The sequence below is a fragment of the Salmo salar genome, chromosome 17 (assembly GCF_965601325.2).
Source record: "Salmo salar chromosome 17, fSalSal1, whole genome shotgun sequence".
Lineage (NCBI taxonomy): Eukaryota > Metazoa > Chordata > Actinopteri > Salmoniformes > Salmonidae > Salmo > Salmo salar.
The window spans coordinates 47,236,619-47,255,765 of record NC_138307.1 but is presented as its reverse complement, the minus strand read 5'-3'; the positions used below and the strand labels follow the sequence as shown (position 1 = coordinate 47,255,765).

Below are 19,147 nucleotides of genomic sequence, written 5' to 3'. Positions count from 1 at the left end.
ACATCATCAACTTTAAGGGACATGTGTGGAGGAGAGTTTATTCTCCAGGTCTTTAACCATTTTCCAGAACTTCTTGGGGTTAGACCCACAGAGAGAGAACTGCCCCTTAAAGTAACTAACTTTGGCCTTCCGGACAGCCTGGGTGCACTTATTTCTCATTTGCCTCAACGAAAGCCAGTCAGCCTGAGTATGCATGTGCCGAGCCTGTCGCCAAATGCAATTCTTGAGGTGGAGAAACTCTGCAAGATCACAGTCGAACCAGGGGCTGAACCTGTTTTAAATACTCATTTTCTTTATGGGGGCGTGTTTGTCAACAATACCACTGAAAACATCAAAAGAAGGTCCAAGCGTCTTCGACAGAGGGGATCAAGCTGATTATTCTATACCATTTTACAGAGGACAGTTCATTAAGGAAGGCTTGCTCATTGAAGTTTTTTTAGCAAGCGTCTATGACAAATCAGGACAGGTCGTATCACTGAGCAGCCATTACGAACACAGGCTGTAAAACAGTGATTTACATTTTTTGTTTTTACATTTTAGTCATTTAGCAGACGCTCTTATCCAGAGCGACTTACAGTAGTGAGTGCATACATTTCATACATTTTTTTTTTCCTTGTAGTGATCACTAAGGTCATTACAGAAAACACCACACTGATACCAACCAGGATTATCTGTGAGGATAACAAAGAAGAGTAGCCTTTTCTGGGTGTTTGGAGTCATACCTTGTGGGATTGGTAATAATCTGAGACATTTTTAGGGAGTTCCATTGCTTTAGGACTTGGTCAGTTGGTTTAAGCATGTCCCAGTTTAGGTCACCTAGCAGGACAAATTCAGACTCGGTGTAAGGGGCCAGGAGAAAGCTGGCCCCAACACAGGCCGGTGTTGATCGAGGACGATAGCACCCAGCAACCATCAACAAAGAGCTATTTGAAAGCTTAATACTTAAAACCAGCAAATATAGTACAATACAGACTCTGAGCATTCATTCATATGACACACAATTTTATAAGCTCCTATGAACTTCACATGTTGGTGCTCATGGGTCCTTTTCGAAGGAAATGCCCTAATGCGTTATTAGCCAGGTTAAGACCCTGACTCCCCCGCCCCTTTTTTAGTTTACAGATAAGGACAGTGACCCTTGTTGTCAGTGTGCTAGTCGAGGGTGTGTGTGTGTGAGTGTGTGTGCGCGCGTTTGATATTGCTGCCATGGGTGAACATTGACCTGAGAGCTTTAGAGGGTTATTAAAAGGCCATTTGGTTCCACTTAGAGAAAGGCCAATGGCAGTGTGAAATGTTAAGTGATGATAATCACTGTACTTACTGGTGTAATAGGATGGTAAGGACCTCATTCACTTGAATAAACAAAGTCAGATATTAGTGCTTTAAGTTATTCTTTAGATTTAATATGTCATTAAAACTCCACAAATTTCCTGTTAACCAACTATAGTTTTGGCAAGTCGGTTAGGACATCTACTTTGTGCATGACACAAGTAATTTTTCCAACAATTGTTTACAGACCGATTATTTCACTTATAACTCACTGTATCACAATTCCAGTGGGTCAGAACTTTGCATACACTAAGTTGACTGTGCCTTTAAACAGCTTGAAAAATTCCATAAAATTATGTCATGGCTTTAGAAGCTTCTGATAGGCTAATTGACACCATTTGAGTCAATTGGAGGTGTACCTGTGGATGTATTTCAAGGCCTACCTTCAAACTCAGTGCCTCTTTGCTTGACATTATGGGAAAATTAAAAGAAATCATCCAAGACCTCAGAAAAAAAATTGTAGACCTCCACAAGTCTGGTTCATCCTTGGGAGCAATATCCAAACACCTGAAGGTACCATGTTCATCTGGACAAACAATAGTACAATAGTACAAAAGTATAAACACAATGGGACCACGCAGCCGTCATACCGCTCAGGAAGGAGACGTGCTCTGTCTCCTAGAGATGAACGTACTTTGGTGCGAAAAGTGCAAATCAATCCCAGAACAGCAAAGGACCTTGTGAAGATGCTGGTGGAAACAGGTACAAAAGTATCTATATCCACGGTAAAACGAGTCCTATATCGACATAACTTAAATGTAAATGTAAATAACCTGAAAGGCCGCTCAGCCAGAAAGAAGCCATTGCCCCAAAACCGCCATAAAAAAAGCCAGACTATGGTTTGCAACTGCACATGGGGACAAAGATCGTACTTTTTGGAGAAATGTCCTCTGGTCTGATGAAGCAAAAATAGAACTGTTTGGCCATAATGACCATCGTTATGTTTGGAGGACAAAGGGGGACGCTTGCAAGCCGAAGAACACCATCCCAACCTTGAAGCACGGGGGTGGCAGCATAATTTGTTGTGGGGGTGCTTTGCTGCAGGAGGAAGTGGTGCACTTCACAAAATAGATGGCATCATGAGGGAGTAAAATTATGTGGATATATTGAAGCAACATCTCAAGACATCAGTCAGGAAGTTAAAGCTTGGTTGCAAATGGGTCTTCCAAATGAATAATGACCCCAAGCATACTTCCAAAGTTGTGGCAAAATGGCTTAAGGACAACAAAGTCAAGGTATTGGAGTGGCCATCACAAAGCCCTGACCTCAATCCTATAGAAAATTTGTGGGCAGAACTGAAAAAGCGTCTACGAGCAAGGAGGCCTACAAACCTGACTCCGTTACACCAGCTCTGTCAGGAGGAATGGGCCAAAATTCACCCAACTTATTGTGGGAAGCTTGTAGAAGGCTATCCGGAACATTTGACCCAAGTAAAACAATTTAAAGGCAATGCTGCCGAATACTAACAGAGTGTATGTAAACTTCTGACCCACTGGGAATGTGATGAAAGAAATAAAAGTTGAAATAAATCACTCTACTATTATTCTGACATTTCACAAGTGGTGATCCTAACGGACGTAAGACAAGGAATTTTTACTAGGATTAAATGTCAGGAATTGTGAAAAACTGAGTTTAAATGTATTTGGCTAAGGTGTATGTAAACTTCCGACTTCAACTGTAGCAGTTGCATTTGGTAGGAAACAGTTTTACATGTTGTTGAATGCAGCCAGACCCTTGCTACATGAAACTGACATACTAACAAACACTTCAGTTACCCCTGCATGGTTTTGATAAAAGGCCAAATATGGTGACGGTAACTATTAAATATATATTTTTTAAAGTCATACTTTTTCATTCACTGCCACAGGTTGGTGCAAAACCATGGATATCGTAGAGTAAATACACTGAAAAAAATATAAACAATTTAAAAAATGTTACTAGGTTAAAGTTCATATAAGCATATCAGTCAATTGAAATAAATACATTAGGACCTTATCTATGCATTTCACATGTCTGGGAATACAGATATGCATCTGTTGGTCACAGATATCTTAAAAAATGTTAGGGGTGTGGATCAGAAAACCAGTCAGTATCTGGTGTAACTTCCATTTGCCTCATGCACTGTGACATCTCCTTCGCATAGAGTTGATCAGGCTGTTGATTGTGGCCTGTGGAATGTTTTCCCACTCCTCTTCAATGGCTGTACAAAGTTGCTGGATATTGGCGGGAACTGGAACACACTATCGTACACATCGATACAGAGCATACCAAACATACTCGACGGGGGACATGTCTGGTGAGTATGCAGGCCATTGAAGAACTGGGACATTTTCTGCTTCCAGGAATTGTGTACAGATCTTTGCAACATGGGGCTGTGCATTAGCATGCTGAAACATGAGGTGATGGCAGCGGATCAATGGCAAGACAATGGGCCTCAGGATCTTGTCACAGTATCTCTGTGCATTCAAATTGTCATCAATAAAATGCATTTTCGTTCGTTGTCCATAGCTTATGCCTGCCCATACCATAAACCCACCACCACCATAGGGCACTCTGTTAACATTATCAGCAAACCGCTCGCCCACGTCTGCCATCTGCCCGTAACAGTTGAAACTGGGATAATCTGTGAAGAGGACACTTCTCCAGCATTCCAGTGACCTTCGAAGGTGTGCATCTGCCCACTAAAGTCGGTTACGACACCAAACTGCAGTCAGGTCAAGACCCTGGTGAGGACGACGAGCACGCAGATGAGCTTCCCTGAGACAGTTTGTGCAGAACTTCTTTGGTTGTGCAAACCCACATTCATCAGCTCTCCGGGTGGCCTGTCTTAGACGATCCCGCAGGTGAAGAAACTGGATGTGGAGGTCCTGGACTGATGTGGTCTGCGGTTGAGAGACCAGTTGGACGTACTGCCAAATTCTCTTAAACGACGTGGTAGAGAAATAAACATTTATTTATCTGGCAACATCTCTGGTGGACATTCCTGCAGTCAGCATGCAAATTGCAAGCTCCCTCAAAACTTAGTATTGTGTTGCGTGACAAACTGCACATTTGAGTGGCCTTTTGTCCCCAGCACAAGGTGCACCTTTGTAATGATCATGCTGTTTAATCAGCTTCTTGATATGCCACACCTCTCAGATGGATGGATTATCATGGCAAATGAGAAATGCTCATTAACAGGGATGTAAACAAATTTGTGCACAAAATCTGAGAGAAATACGCTTTTTGTGCGTATGGAACATTTCTGGGATCTTTAATTTCAGCTCATGAAACATGGGACCAATACTTTACATGTTTCTTTTTTGTTTAGTATTTCAGATATGTTCCTGTTTATTGTAAATACCCCACAATTTAACTTGTACAGTGGCATAAAGTACTTAAGTAACAATACTTTAAAGTACAACTTACATAGTTTTTTGGTGTATCTGTACTTCATTATTTATATTTTGTCAACTTTTACTTCACTACATTCCTAAAGAAAATAATGTACCTTTTACACCATATATATTCCCTGACACCTAAAAGTACTCATTAATTTTGAACGCTTATCAGGACACGAAAATTGTCCAATTCAGGCACTTATCAATAGAACATCCCAGGTCATCCCTACTGCCTCTGATCTGGCAGACTCACTAAAGAGAAATGCTTCGTTTGTAAATGATGTCTGAGTATTGGAGTGCACTGCTGGCAATCAGTAAATTATAAAAAGAAAAATGGTGCCATCTGGTTTGCTTAATATAAGGAATTTGAAATTATTTTTACTTTTGGTACTTAAGAATATTTTAGCAATTACATATACTTTAGATACTTAAGTATATTTCAAACCACATACTTTTGACTTTTACTCAAATAGTATTTTAATGACTGACTTTGACTTTATTTTCTATTAAGGAACACCTGTCAAACTCATTCCATGGAGCGCCAAGTGTTTGCGGGTTTTCGCTTATTTCATTGAGGTCACTAATCAGCAAGGAACTCCCCACACTGCTTGTCTTGGGCTTAACTGAAAATAAAAACCTGCAGACACTAGACCCTCCAAGTGAATGAGGTTGACACCCCTGTATTAAAGGTATCTTTACTTTTACTCAAGTATGACAATTGGGTAATTTTCCTAAACTGAATTTGTAATTGCAAAAATAACAACTTTGCTGTTACTACGGCTATCCAAATTAGCACTGGCAAATGAAACGGCTGGTCTGTCTAAAAACTAGACCTTATAATAATAGCCTTTCATATACTTACCATCTTTAGAAATACAATTGAAGCTCGCAGAGCGTTTTCTCCTCGTCTCAATCTCCTTCCAAAGTCCCAACATAACGCGGTTCAGAGTCACTTCTACAACTCGGTTCTCGTAAAAAAGTTGCGATGACAATAACGTTGGTTGATTTACCATAATGAAGAATTCACTTATAAGCATTGTTACAATCTGTAGTGTTTACAGCACACCGAGGTAAACACGTTGCATAAACTCAAAATCGCTCAACAATGTTTTGCTGTCAGGCAAAGTGAGAGAGCGGGCGCGTTCGAGCAGATCATTTTTGTTTAGTCATTGAGCATTGTTGGATACCTTCTTTCAAAGTGTGTTGTATTATGGTTATAAAAAATGTCTGACTTGTGATTACATGTCGACTGCGTGAATGATAAAAATTGTGATTAAGGTCATGCAGTATGTTATGAAGTCCCTGCAATTGGTTTTCACCAACTGCACCATGCAGCCACCACCTCCATTGTGGGAGGCACTATTTGTCAATCAATCATTTGGGTGTTTTTGTTTGGCCCATGTGAGTGTGGGCAAATACAAAGTTGCTTCCTGTTTCAGTCATGTAACATTTTAACGCTACAGGGGATACAAATGAAAAGTGATTTGAAACCTCTCTCAAACCAATTAATTATACACACGTTATGTTTCCAGTTTGAGTGTGTGATATGGGTGAATAGTAAAGTTTATTTTGACATTTATACAGACAAACGTGTGTATGTATATATATATTATGTTGATACAGCTATGTTGACAACGCCATGTTGATCTGAGCCTTACTGTTGGAAAACCACTACAGTGTCCGACTTTTGGCTGTGGCAGATACACCTCCCCTGATTTCACACCTTGACTTTCATCTTGAGTCGGTTGCTTTCACCTTATTACTCAACCCCCCCCATGCATTTGACATGGAGGTACAAGTCAGAAATGTTTAATTCCCATAATGTAACACACCTTGAAAGACTTGACAAAAGTGATCCAGTCGAACGCGCCCAATGTCAAATACTATAGCCAAAGATTTCTATAACTAAAACTAACCCAAGATAGACCAGAGCCTGTCGTTTTCAATGGGAACAAATTTGTAGTGTTGGAAAAAGTACCGTGTTGTCATATTTGAGTAAAAGTAAAGATACCTTAATGGCTCAAGTAAAAGTGAAAGACACCCATTAAAATAGTACTTTAGTAAAAGTAAAAAACGTATTTGGTTTTAAATATACTTATGTGTCAAAAGTGAAAGTACAAATCATTTCAATTTACTTAAATTAAGCAAACTAGACAGCACTATGTTCTTGTTTTTTAAATGTACAGATAGCTAACACTCAGACATAATTTACAAATGAAGCATGTGTGTTTAGTGAGTCCGCCAGATCAGAGGCAGTAGTGATGACCAGGGATTTTTTTTCTTGATAAATGCATAAATTGAACCTTTTCCTGTCCTGCTAAGCATTCAAAATGTAACCAGTACTTTTGGGTGTCAGAGAAAAATATGGAGTAAAATGTACCTTTTTTTTTTTTTTTAGGAATGTAGTTAAGTAAAACTTGTCAAAAAATATAAATAGTAAAGTACAAATACCCCAAAAAACAACTTAAGTAGTACTTTAAAGTGTTTTTAATTAAGTACTTTACACCACTGCAAATGAGTCAAAGTGGGCAGAACAAGGAGGTGGGCAGAGCCAAGCACGAGCTAGCGAGATCCTATTGGTGCGTTCTAGCATGTATTTGCATATTTCCGTTAGGAAACGCCTACTGTGAAGTGCATGTGTGCAATAACAAAATTTGCCCTTGCACCCCTAAACAACTCTTTTTTTTTTTACCTTTGTGAAGGTTAAAATCTACAGAATTTAGTCCACTGTTCGTATACTTGGAATCACTGGCCACTTTAAAAATGGAACACTAGTCGCTTTAATAATGTGTAAATAATGTTTACATACTGTATTATATTCTACTGTATTTTAGTCAATGCCACTCCGACATTGCTCAATCTAATATTTATATATTTCTTAATTCCATTCTTTTACTTTTAGATGTGTGTATTGTTGTGAATTGTTAGATACTACTGCACTGTTGGAGCTAGGAACACAAGCATTTCTCTACACTCGCAATAACATCTGCTAAATATGTGTGTGACCAATACAATTTGATTTGATTTTAAAGGTACCACAAACTGTTTGGACCGACATAAAGCTTTCTCAACAGCAGAGCTTTCTTTTCAGCATCATGGATTGACTCCTTAACACCTCTACACCTGGCTATCAGTGGAGCCTTGTCTGGCAGCCAAACAGTTCATTTAGTCTCATTTACTGCATTTTTAAAAGAAAACATAGCTGATACGGCTGACAATTGAGATGCACAAACTTTGGCATAAGGGAACATCGAGCGGATAAGAGGCAATCTGTCATTTCAATTAAGACATTAATGAGCGAGTTAGGACAGACGTAGTCAATATAACTATTTCTTCGGCACTTTTGAAATGTACAGCGACAGAATTCAGAATATGGGCCGTTCTTACAGTATTCTCCCTGTACACAAAGTCAGAACCATAGGATATAAAAAGGGGGCATATACAGTGCATTAGGTTAGTTTTCAGACCCCTTTACTTTTTCCACATTTTGTTACAGCCTTTTTTTTATGTCCTAATCAATTTACACACAATATACCATAATGATGAAGCAAAAACAGGTTTTTAGAAATTTGAGCAAATGTATTTTTTAAAAATACATCAATATTACATTTACATAAGATTTCAGACCCTTCACTCCATACTTTGTTGAAGCACCTTTGGCAGAGATTACAGCCTTGGGTCTTCTTTGGTATGACGCTGCAAGCTTGGCACACCTGTATTTGGGGACTTCCACATACAGTACCAATCAATACTACTTACCCAACATTCAGGGCAGGTGTGGACCAGTGCTGCCTTGGCTGCAGTCCTGTGGTTCACTGCTGCTTCCTTCTTAGCGGGACAGGCACAGGATGGCAACAACAACTGCCCGAGTTACACCAGGAACGGCACAGCCATGGCATCAGTCATGAAGTTCAACTTCAACTTGAGAGTGGAGCATGCATTTAAATGGCTAGACAAATAAGTGGCTAATTTAGCCATCTAGCCAGGCTAATGTTGCGAACTAAACTCTAAATTCAGGACCCTGTCTTTCAAAGATAATTCGTAAAAATCCAAATAACTAAACAGTTCTTCATTGAAAAGGGTTTAAACACTGTTTCCCATGCGTGTTCAATGAACCATAAACAATGAATGAACATGCACCTGTGGAACGGTCGTTAAGACACTAACAGCTTTCAGACGGTAGGCAATTAAGGTCACAGTTATGAAAACTTAGGACACTAAAGAGGCCTTTCTACTGACTCTGAAAAACACCAAAAGAAAGATGCCCAGGGTCCCTGCTCATCAGCGTAAACATGCCTTAGGCATGTTGCAAGGAGGCATGAGGACTGCAGATGTGGCCAGGGCAATAAATTGCAATGTCCGTACTGTGAGAAGCCTAAGACAGCGCTACAGGGAGACAGGACGGACAGCTGATCGTCCTCGCAGTGGCAGACCACTTGAAACAAAACAAGCACAGGATCAGTACATCCGAACATCACACCTGCGGGACAGGCACAGGATGGCAACAACAACTGCCTGAGTTACACCAGGAACGCACAATCCCTCCATCAGTGCTCAGACTGTCCAAAATAGGCTGAGAGAGGCTGGACTGAGGGCTTGTAGGCCTGTTGTAAGGCAGGTCCTCACCAGACATCACCGGCAATAACGTCGCCAATGGGCACAAACCCATTGATGGTCGGATTCGTGTTTTTCGTCGAAGGACTGAGCTTTACATCGAGACCTGTACTTTGGAGCGGGATCGATTTGGAGGGTTCGTCATGGTCTGGGGCGGTGTGTCACAGCATCATCGGACTGAGCTTGTTGTCATTGCAGGCAATCTCAATGCTGTGTATTACAGGGAAGACATCCTCCTCCCTCATGTGGTACCCTTCCTGCAGGCTCATCCTGACATAACCCTCCAGCATGACATTGCCACTAGCCATACTGCTCGTTCTGTGTGTGATTTCCTGCAAGACAGGAATGTCAGTGTTTTGCCATGGCCAGCGAAGAGCCCGGATCTCAATCCCATTGAGCACGTCTGGGACCTGTGGATCGGAGGGTGAGGGCTAGGGCCATTCCCCCCAGAAATGTCCGGGAACTTGCACGTGCCTTGGTGGAAGGGTAACATCTCACAGCAAGAACTGGCAAATCTGGTGTAGTCCATGAGGAGGAGATGCACTGCAGTACTTAATGCAGCTGGTGGCCACACCAGATACTGACTGTTACTTTTGATTTTGACCTCCCCTTTGTTCAGGGACACATTATTCCATTTCTGTTAGTCACATGTCTGTGGAAATTGTTCAGTTTGTGTCTCAGTTGTTGAATCTTGTTATGTTCATACAAATATTTACACATGTTAAGTTTGCTGAAAATGAACGCAGTTGACAGTGAGAGGACGTTTATTTTTTTGCTGAGTTTAGCTAACTATGGTGGGCGGCCCTCTCTTGGCAGGTTTGTTGTGGTGCCATATTCTTAATATTTTTTAAGAATGGATTTAATGGTGCTCTGTGGGATGTTCAAAGTTTCTTTTTTTTATAACCCAACCCTGATCTGTACTTCTCCACAACTGTTTCCATGACCTGTTTGGAGAGCTCCTTGGTCGTCATGCTGCCAGTTGCTTGGTGGCGCCCCTTGCTTAGTGGTGGGGCCTTTCAGAACAGGTGTATATATACTGAGATCATGTGACAGATCATGTTACACTTAGATTGCACACAGGTGGACTTTATTTAACTAATTATATGACTTCTGAAGGTAATTGGTTGCACCAGATCTTATTTAGGGGATTCATAGCAAAGGAGGCAAATACATACGCACGCACCACTTTCCAGATTTTTATTTTGTATCATTTTTTTATACAAGTTATTTTTTACATTTCACTTCACCAATTTGGACTTATGTCCATTACATGAAATCCAAATAAAATCTATTTAAATTACAGGTTGTAATGCAACAAAATAGGAAAAACGCCAAGGGGGATGAATACTTTTGCAAGGCACTGTAGCTACTGCAGATAACAGGCATTTAGACAGATAATTCACCCAAGACAGTTCACAGAATTGCCAATTTATTAATTACGAAATGTAGCTAACATTAAATAGTTTATCCATAGATTCTTACCTTTGCCTCGATTCGGAAGTCTCATACAGATCATCATGTCCTTGGTGAGTGACGTGACGCTTGCTACAGGCATTTGTAGTTCTGTATGATAGCCACATTAGCAGCTAATTTGCTTTTAATTTTGGGGAGAGGTGGGTAAACACAGGCAAATATATTGATTAAAGTTACCTTGTCCGAGAGAGAGATTTATACAGTTAACAAAATGTTTTGCCAGGGTAAGCCTACACGAAACACAGCACTTATTTGAAGTAGAGTGTCACTTAGGGACCCTAGAGACCAGGGTCCCTAAGTGACCACTTATGTCTGGAACCAGCACAGTACTGATCTTAACTGTTTGTTGCTGATTTTGATCATTTTATCTGTCTATTTTAGTCATTTAGCAGACACTCTTATCCAGAGCAATTAGGGTTAAGTGCCTTGCTCAAGGACGCATCGTAATATTTCACTCTAGTTGGCTCGGGGATTCAAACCAGCAAACTTTCAGTTACTGGCCCAATGCTCTTAACCACTAGACTACCTGCCGCCATGTACTGGAAATTATCATCTGTCATCATCTTCTTCGGTGGGGTTTATTGGCGGTTGGAATCCAACGTTATGGTGCATTACTATCTTATGCTTCACCGAGTAGTGGCTGAACGACGACACGGATAATATAGATCTGGCGGGATTTTCCATGCACCGGCAGAACAGAGAAGCTACGTCTGGTAAGATGTCTATTTCTCAATAACATCTGGTGCGAGTTATTGCTCGCCTGAGGTAGAGTACCTTTTGATAAGCTGTAGACCACAATATCTACCAAGAGAGTTCTCATCTATATTATTCGTAGCCGTCTATTTACCACCACAAACCGATGCTGGCACTAAGACCGCACACAACCAACTCTATAAGGCCATGAGCAAACAAGAAAATGGTCATCCATAAGCGGCGCTCCTAGTGGCCGTGGACTTTAATGCAGGCAAACTTAAATCCGTTTTACCTCATTTCTACTAGCATGTCACATGTGCAACCAGAGGGAAAAAAGTCTAGACCACATTTACTCCACACACAGAGATGCATACAAAGTTCTCACCCACCCTCCATTTGGCAAATCTGACCATAATTCTATCCTCCTGATTCCTGTTTACAATAAAAAACTAAAGCAGGAAGTACCAGTGACTCGCTCAATACGGAAGTAGTCAGATGACGCGGATGCTACGCTACAGGACTGTTTTGCTAGCACAGACTGGAATATGTTCCAAGATTCATCCAATGGCATTGAGGAGTATACCACCTCAGTCATCGGCTTCATCAATAAGTGCATTGACGACGTCGTCCCCACAGTGACCGTACGTACATAGCCCAACCAGAAGCCATGGATTACAGGCAACATCCGCATCAAGCTAAAGGCCAGAGCTGCTACTTTCAAGGAATGGGACACTAATCCGGACACATAAGAAATCCCTCTATACCATCAAACAAGCAAAGCGTCAATACAGGATTAAGATTGAATCCTACTACACCGTCTCCGACGCTCGTCGGATGTGGTAGGGCTTGAAAACTATTATGGACTACAAAGGGAAACCCAGATGCGAGCTGCCCAGTGACGCGAGCCTACCAGACAAGCTAAATGCCTTTTATGCTTGCTTTAAGGCAATCAACACTTAAGCATGCTTGAGAGCACCAGCTGTTCTGGACGACTGTGTGATAACGCTCTCGGTAGCCAATGTGAGCAAGACCTTTAAACAGGTTAACTTTCACCAAGCCGTGGGGCCAGACGGATTAACAGGATGTGTACTCAAAGCATGCGCGGATTATCTGGCAAGTGTCTTCACTGACCTTTTCAACATCTCCCTGACGGAGTCTGTAATACCTACATGTTTCAAGCAGTCCACCATAGTCCCTGTGCCCAAGGAAGCAAAGGTGTCCTGCCTAAATGATTACTGCCCTGTAGCACTCACGTCGGTAGCCATGAAGTGCTTGAAAGGCTGGTCATGGCTAACATCAACAGCATCCTCCCGGATATTCTAGACCCACTCCAATTCACCTCCGTCCAAACAGATCCACAGATGACTCAATCTCAATCGCACTCCACACTGCACTTTCCCACCTGGACAAAAGGAACACCTATGTGAGAATGCTGTTCATTGAGTACAGCTCAGCGTTTAACACCATTGTGCCCTCAAAGCTCATCACTAAGCAAAGGACACTGGGACTAAACACCTCCCTCTGCAACGGATTCCTGGACTTCCTTACGGGCCGCCCCCAGGTGGGAAGGGTAGGTAACAACACATCTGACATGCTGATCCTCATCACTAGGGCCATTCAAGGGGTGTGTACTTAGTATTTATTGACTTACATTTTTAGGGGGTTTAGTTGGTAAATATTTTCTTAACTCTTCTTGAACTGCTAAGGTCTTGTAAGTAAGCATTTCACAGTAAGGTCTACAGTTTGATACATTTTTTATTTAACCTTTATTTATCTAGGCAAGTCAGTTAAGAACAAATTCTTATTTACAATGACAGCCTAACCCCGACAAAGCTGGGCCAATTGTGCGCCGCCCTATGGGACTCCCAGTCACGGCCGGTTGTGATACAGCCTGGAATCGAACCATCTGTAGTGGCGCCTCTAGCACTGAGATGCAGTGCCGTAGACCGTGCGCCACTCAGGAGACAATTTGCTTGATTTGATTTCTGCCACATTCTGTACTGGAGTGTGGGCCAGAGACAGGGAGAAACTAAATCCTACTTGCCAGCTCATCTGCCATCCACACTGACCGTTTATATTATACCTCGTTCAAGTAGTAGTCTGCACAAGGAAACTTGGAAATGTCCGACATGCTAAATGGTTGTAGTTAATCACGTGCTGGGTTCAATGAAGTCGGACATTTCCGAGTTTCCTAGTTCCGACTAGGATTGAACGCGGTATTATACCTCAGCGACATTTACCGCGTTCACAAAACTAGTCAGAACTATGAAACTTGGACATTTCTGACTTCCTGTTTCGTTGAACGCGGCACGGAGAAAACTATAACCAATGAGCCTGTCGGACAATTCAGAGTTTCTAGTTCCGACGAGCACATGAACGCAGCAACTGACACATTTGAAGATGACGTCAACCGCGTCTCAAATCACATACGGTAGATCGTACTTGTGATTGGGCGATTGCTAGGCATTGTGAAACTGACCAATCCCTAGAGCGCTTGCTCAGAGTAACGCAGATCCAACATGGTGGCGTTCTGAGTTTTGGAGGAGGGAACTGGGTGTAAATAAACACGCTTTAAACTAAAAAAAACTTTAGGTAACAACATTCGCATTTTTGTGTATGTGACATATTGTACCGGGGAAAGAAAATGTCAACTGACGGAAACAAGAAACAATTCTGGAAAAGAAACACAGCTAAGGTCCCTGGCAGGTATAAGTGACGTGTTCCTTCTTGCTAGCTACATTTGCTCACTGCTTGTTCGCTAGCTCCGTTGCACTATTACATTCGAAAATACAGGTCACACCGACTGTAACGTTGAAACATTTTGTTTTTAACACATCAATAACTATGTATTGCTTCATGTCATACTTTCTGGGGTTGTCAAACGTGCGCATGCTCTTGCCTCAGTGATTCTAGAGACCATATCACCAGCCGCTGGCTAAATGCTTGTAGTATAAGTTCGTCGTTTGGTATTCAACTAGCTTAACTAACCAGCTAGCCAAGCCTAGCATTCATTGCTGGCCAGTTTAACTTTCTAAGGTTTTCATTTAGCTAGCTGTTAGCCTTTTCTGATTGAACTGACTCGTTGTAAGAGTGTATTGTCAACATACCAACAATGAAATATCAAGACGACGTATTGAAATTATTTCTGATGTGTAGCTAAGTTTCAAGTAACTTTACATTTAGGCTCCAGTTCGCTAACTTTCTAAGGTTTTTATTAAGCTAGCTAGTAGCCTTTTCTGATTGAACTGACTCGTTGTCACAGCGTATTGTCAACAACGTTACCAGCAATGAAATTAACAAGACGACTTATTGAACTTATTAATGATGTGTAGCCAAGTTAAGTAACTTTACATTTAGGCTAGATAGCTACATGCTCATCAAATAATCTAATGCGGCATCATATTGCCAACTACTGTTGACAGCTGATTTTAACTGAAACCTAAGTAAACCAAAGTTGGTCAGCTCAATGAATTTGCTCATTATTGGAGTGCACTTTAACTTAATCAAGGCATTAGTTGACAGAGACATGTTATCCACTGTTTACTATAACACACTGTAATACAGTAATTCAGTAGATTTCTTGTCAAAGCATAGCAATAGGTCATTGTGTTTTTTCCCTCTCCACAGCATACAACATGTGTATGGTGCTCAACATCCTCCTTTCGACCCTCTTCTGCATGCTAAGTAAGTGTCTGATTAGTTGAACGGTATCGGTCCAACAGTATGTCCGAGTCCCAAATTGCTCCCCATTTCCTTCTAGTGCTGCACGATATAGGGAATAACATGCCATTTGGGACATATTCTATAATGAATGAATGAATGAATGAATGGTGACTGTTGCTCTCTGGTATGTAGGTAGCTTTAGTCCTTTGATTGGGGATTTAAGATGGCCATTCAGGTTGGAGGAGTGAACTGACCTGAAAATCCAGTTTTTTAACTTTCAGGAAATCCTGAGGCTAAAATTCAATGCTATTATAACTTCCTTTCGCCTTGATCACACCGACAGCGACATTGGATTTTGGTACACCAGAAGTTGAACTTTTGTTGCAGACATATCCAGATGATGCTGCATACCATTTTGCGCAATGACACTGTCTGTGTGATCGATGAGTTAGGAGTATTGTAATTACAGAAACACTGCATGTCCTTGTTTGACTGTCTTTTTAAGCACCCGTTTGACTTGATTGAGGATAGGGAATTATGTCCGCTCCACTTTAGCCTGGGTGTGTAACTGTTTAATCAGCACTAGCTACATCGTTTCCTTGCCAATATAGAACAGCAAATTGGCATAAGGGCAATTCCACGGTAATACAATTATGCTTTGACTCAGTTTTTCACTTTCAAATGTATGCCAAACAAAAAATTTATTGATTTCAAAGTTCACCAAACCATACAAATCTATGGACAATGACTTTGGTAATGGAATTACGATAAAATCTCCCTCATGTTTTTAATGAGACCACGTTGTCCATAAACTCAGATATTATTGCTCCGAATTAATATTCAAAGACGTCTGCAGAAATAATGGCGTCAGCTAATTTTTTACAAGTTTAACATCACAGCGGAGGACAGTGCAGTACAATACAACAGAGTTCAGTAGAGTATGGTACTGTATTGTACTGTCCTATATTATACTGTACTATTGTATATAACTTTACTCTACTGTGCTCTACTCACTGTACTGCACTGTGCTATCCAAATTTACGTCTATGATAGGTTCAGATTTGGTCCAGTGCATTTTGTCTATGGATGTTAACATCAATGCCAGGGTGGCCTGACCAAATGTGAACTACTTTTCAATGTCCATGAACGTCCAGTCTTGGTCATTGCTCAGTGGGTGAGGATGCTGGTTACAGTAAATTGAAAGAGAGAGGGCTCATGGATAGGTGTCAGTAAGAGCTGGAAGAGGTGACATTAACTGGGTGGTAATTCTGCTACCAATTTGGTAACGGATTGCGAGTTTTAATAATTAGTAAACAAAATTGAAATCAGTAAATTCACTGTAACTAACTGGTAGGTCTACCATTACTTGTTACATTATCCTCCCTCATGAGGGAGAGAAATGAAAAAATATCTTGATATGTGGTTTTTTGGTAACAGAATTACAAGGCACAAGACAATATTTCTTAAACTTACGGTAAACAATTTCTCCAATACTAAATATAAGGATTGATATTAGTTGGCATACATCGACATTATTGTGTTTTGATGTATTTCTAATACCGTTTAAGATTGTTTTTGGTAGATGTTTTCTAAGACCCATTTTCCATCTGTTTATCCAGAAATCAAAGCCTTTAATTATGCCACATTTTTTAGATGGAAAATGTATGCCTTCATTTTGCCAAAATATATTCTCTTAGCTTTCATTTGACACAATTTTATATGCGCCTATGCACTTCACATGTTGGTGCTCATGGGTCCTTTTCAATGGAAATGCTCTAAAGCAGAGACAGATTTGGCACCTAGAAGGGCTTACTTCTCAGGCTGTGGCACCCACTATATATTTTCTTATGATCTGTCCTATCCCCATTTGACATCTGTTAGATTAACACACAGACCCAAGGTAGGCTTAATCAAATACTCTATATAGGGAAACAGAATAATATTCTCTCTACTGGCTCTTTGGGCTGTGCAGCACAGTCCAGTCTAGCACAGTTCTGAAACTCCACCCATCTGCTCACTTACCAGTATACCAAGTATATTCTCCCAACTGTTGGTTGTGGGTTGACAAGGAGGGAGCGGAAACAGATGAAACAGCTCATCTTCAGTAATAGGCTTTTGTTGCTTTGCCGTTAGATTAAAGTGCAGCAAGTCTAATCACGTGGCTGATGTCCACAGAGGGGTTTATTTCATTTACTTGTTATTGTTAGGCTGACTTCCATAGTTTTATCACCTGTCATGAGTGGGCAAGTCACAGGTAGAGACATATTGAACTTGGCTTTGCTTTTGTTATGCTAATGCTTGGTTTTGAATGAAAATAATAAGATGGAAAAGAAAGGTCCCCTCTCCTTCCACCCGTGCTGCTTTTCAATCTCTGGTGCACACCTGAGTCCCATGGACATGAGAGGACAAAGTATAAATTAAATAGGCTTTTTATTACATTTTTCCCCCTGAAGAAAACGTCTCTCATACACAAAGGAAGGTTTTCTGTGAGAAATAGTTTTTAATTGATTTAATCTGCGCTGTGATGTGTACCTTTTACAATAACCTTTTTGAAATAATTAAAATAGATGCTGACTCATTGATTGTCCTTGCGGAATGTTTTTGTGATTGTCTAATTTCTTTCATTATCGCCATTCAGTTTTTTTCCCCCAACATTATCGTCAGTCAGTTCTTTTCAACATCGGCTTGCTGCGTCAACGTGAGAATATCCATCTGTAGCCTGTATATATGGCACTTTGGCTGAAGTAGGCACTTTTTGACCAACTGTATTTGGCATTTGAATCTTAATGCCATTGAATGAACAGTTGAGGGATGTTTGTGAAGTGGCCCTTCCAGAGTGAATTTGGCTCCCAGTCCTAATCTTTCTTGGCCCTTCTGTTCATCCTTTTGAAGTTTTACACCTGTCATTCAATTCACCATTATTACCAACCTCTTCCACCTTCCGCTAAAAAATACATGTATAATTTTGGGCTTTTGGTGTCTTCTTTAATGCTTTAGATGACTTCTAGTACCCTAAACTTCTCATCTTTCTCCATCTTAGTCTAATCAAAGCGGGCAACAAGCCCCAGATGACACCAGGAGGGAAGCCAAAGAAAGCCACCACCTTCCAGGAGTTTGAGAGCATCACCAGCGATGCCTGGGACGTGGGGGACGACGATGACGAGCTGCTTGCCATGGCCGCACAGAACCTCAACATCGAGGTTGTCATGGAAACCGCCAACCAGGTGATTCTATGACTTAAACATACACAGCAGTCAGTCATCCCTGGGTGTTTCAAAGGCCTTTATGTATTGTCATTTTGCAGGTGATCGAGAACCACAGCAAGCAGCAGGAGAAGCAGAGACAGGACGATGCCGACACATCAGGGCTGGAGCACCGAGAGGAAGAGGAGGTGCATGAGGAAGAGGTGGAAGAGCAGGAGGAGGAAGGGGAGGAATCGACCCCTGAGGTGTTGTTTGCTTTTGAGCCCAGCCCGCTCAGTGATGGCAGACTGGTGAAATCACTGAGTGAGGCCCCCATCGGATCACCTAAGGGTAAATAGACATCTGTCGCACGTTTCTCTCTTCGAGGTCTCTCTCCCCCCTCTATCCATCAATCAACAAACAGACAAACAAATTTCAGCGTCAGGTGAGATGACAGATGTGAGGAACAACTTCCTAACAAGGAAGGAATCTTGAAAGGAGGAACCCCACTCCATAGGGCCCATCATCTCCTCTGTCTTCAGTCTCCATCCACTCCTTCTATACACAATATTTCCTCTGCTCTGAGCCTGCTAGGCTTTTCATGTTCATTTGTTAGTGTGGTAGCAGCAGCAGAGGGTGGTGTTTGTCTTGTGCAGTAGAGAACATCTGCCTGCTGTCTCTGGTGGTGCAGGAGATAAGACAGCAGCCCGTAGCAGCACTAACTCCAGTATTATCTCCATGGAGGAGACACTGGCAGAGCAGACACTGTCTGGTGTCTGCTCCATTCATCTGTGTTGATCAGTACACACACAC

The 19,147-nt window shown here is 41.4% G+C and overlaps 2 protein-coding genes across 5 annotated transcripts in view; one reads left to right on the top strand and one right to left on the bottom strand.

Moving 5' to 3' along the window:
• cerk (ceramide kinase) overlaps positions 1-6,035 on the bottom strand; it is a 39,500-nt gene extending 33,465 nt beyond the window's left edge. The window contains exon 1 of one of the 2 annotated variants that reach the window (XM_045699670.2): positions 5,572-6,035. In XM_045699670.2, coding sequence (XP_045555626.2) covers positions 5,572-5,746 — 175 coding nt within the window. In that variant the 5' untranslated portion in view covers positions 5,747-6,035. The remainder of the gene's footprint in view (positions 1-5,571) is intronic. The other variant, XM_014152780.3, reaches the window with a different exon arrangement.
• Positions 6,036-13,973: 7,938 nt separating this feature from the next.
• The window catches only part of tbc1d22a (TBC1 domain family, member 22a), a 217,091-nt gene continuing 211,917 nt past the window's right edge, over positions 13,974-19,147 (top strand). For all 3 annotated transcript variants that reach the window (XM_014152784.3, XM_014152781.3, XM_014152782.3), the window contains exons 1-4: positions 13,974-14,195; positions 15,117-15,173; positions 18,193-18,376; positions 18,457-18,685. In XM_014152784.3, the coding sequence (XP_014008259.1) occupies positions 14,134-14,195; positions 15,117-15,173; positions 18,193-18,376; positions 18,457-18,685 (532 nt within the window). In that variant the 5' untranslated portion in view covers positions 13,974-14,133. The remainder of the gene's footprint in view (positions 14,196-15,116; positions 15,174-18,192; positions 18,377-18,456; positions 18,686-19,147) is intronic.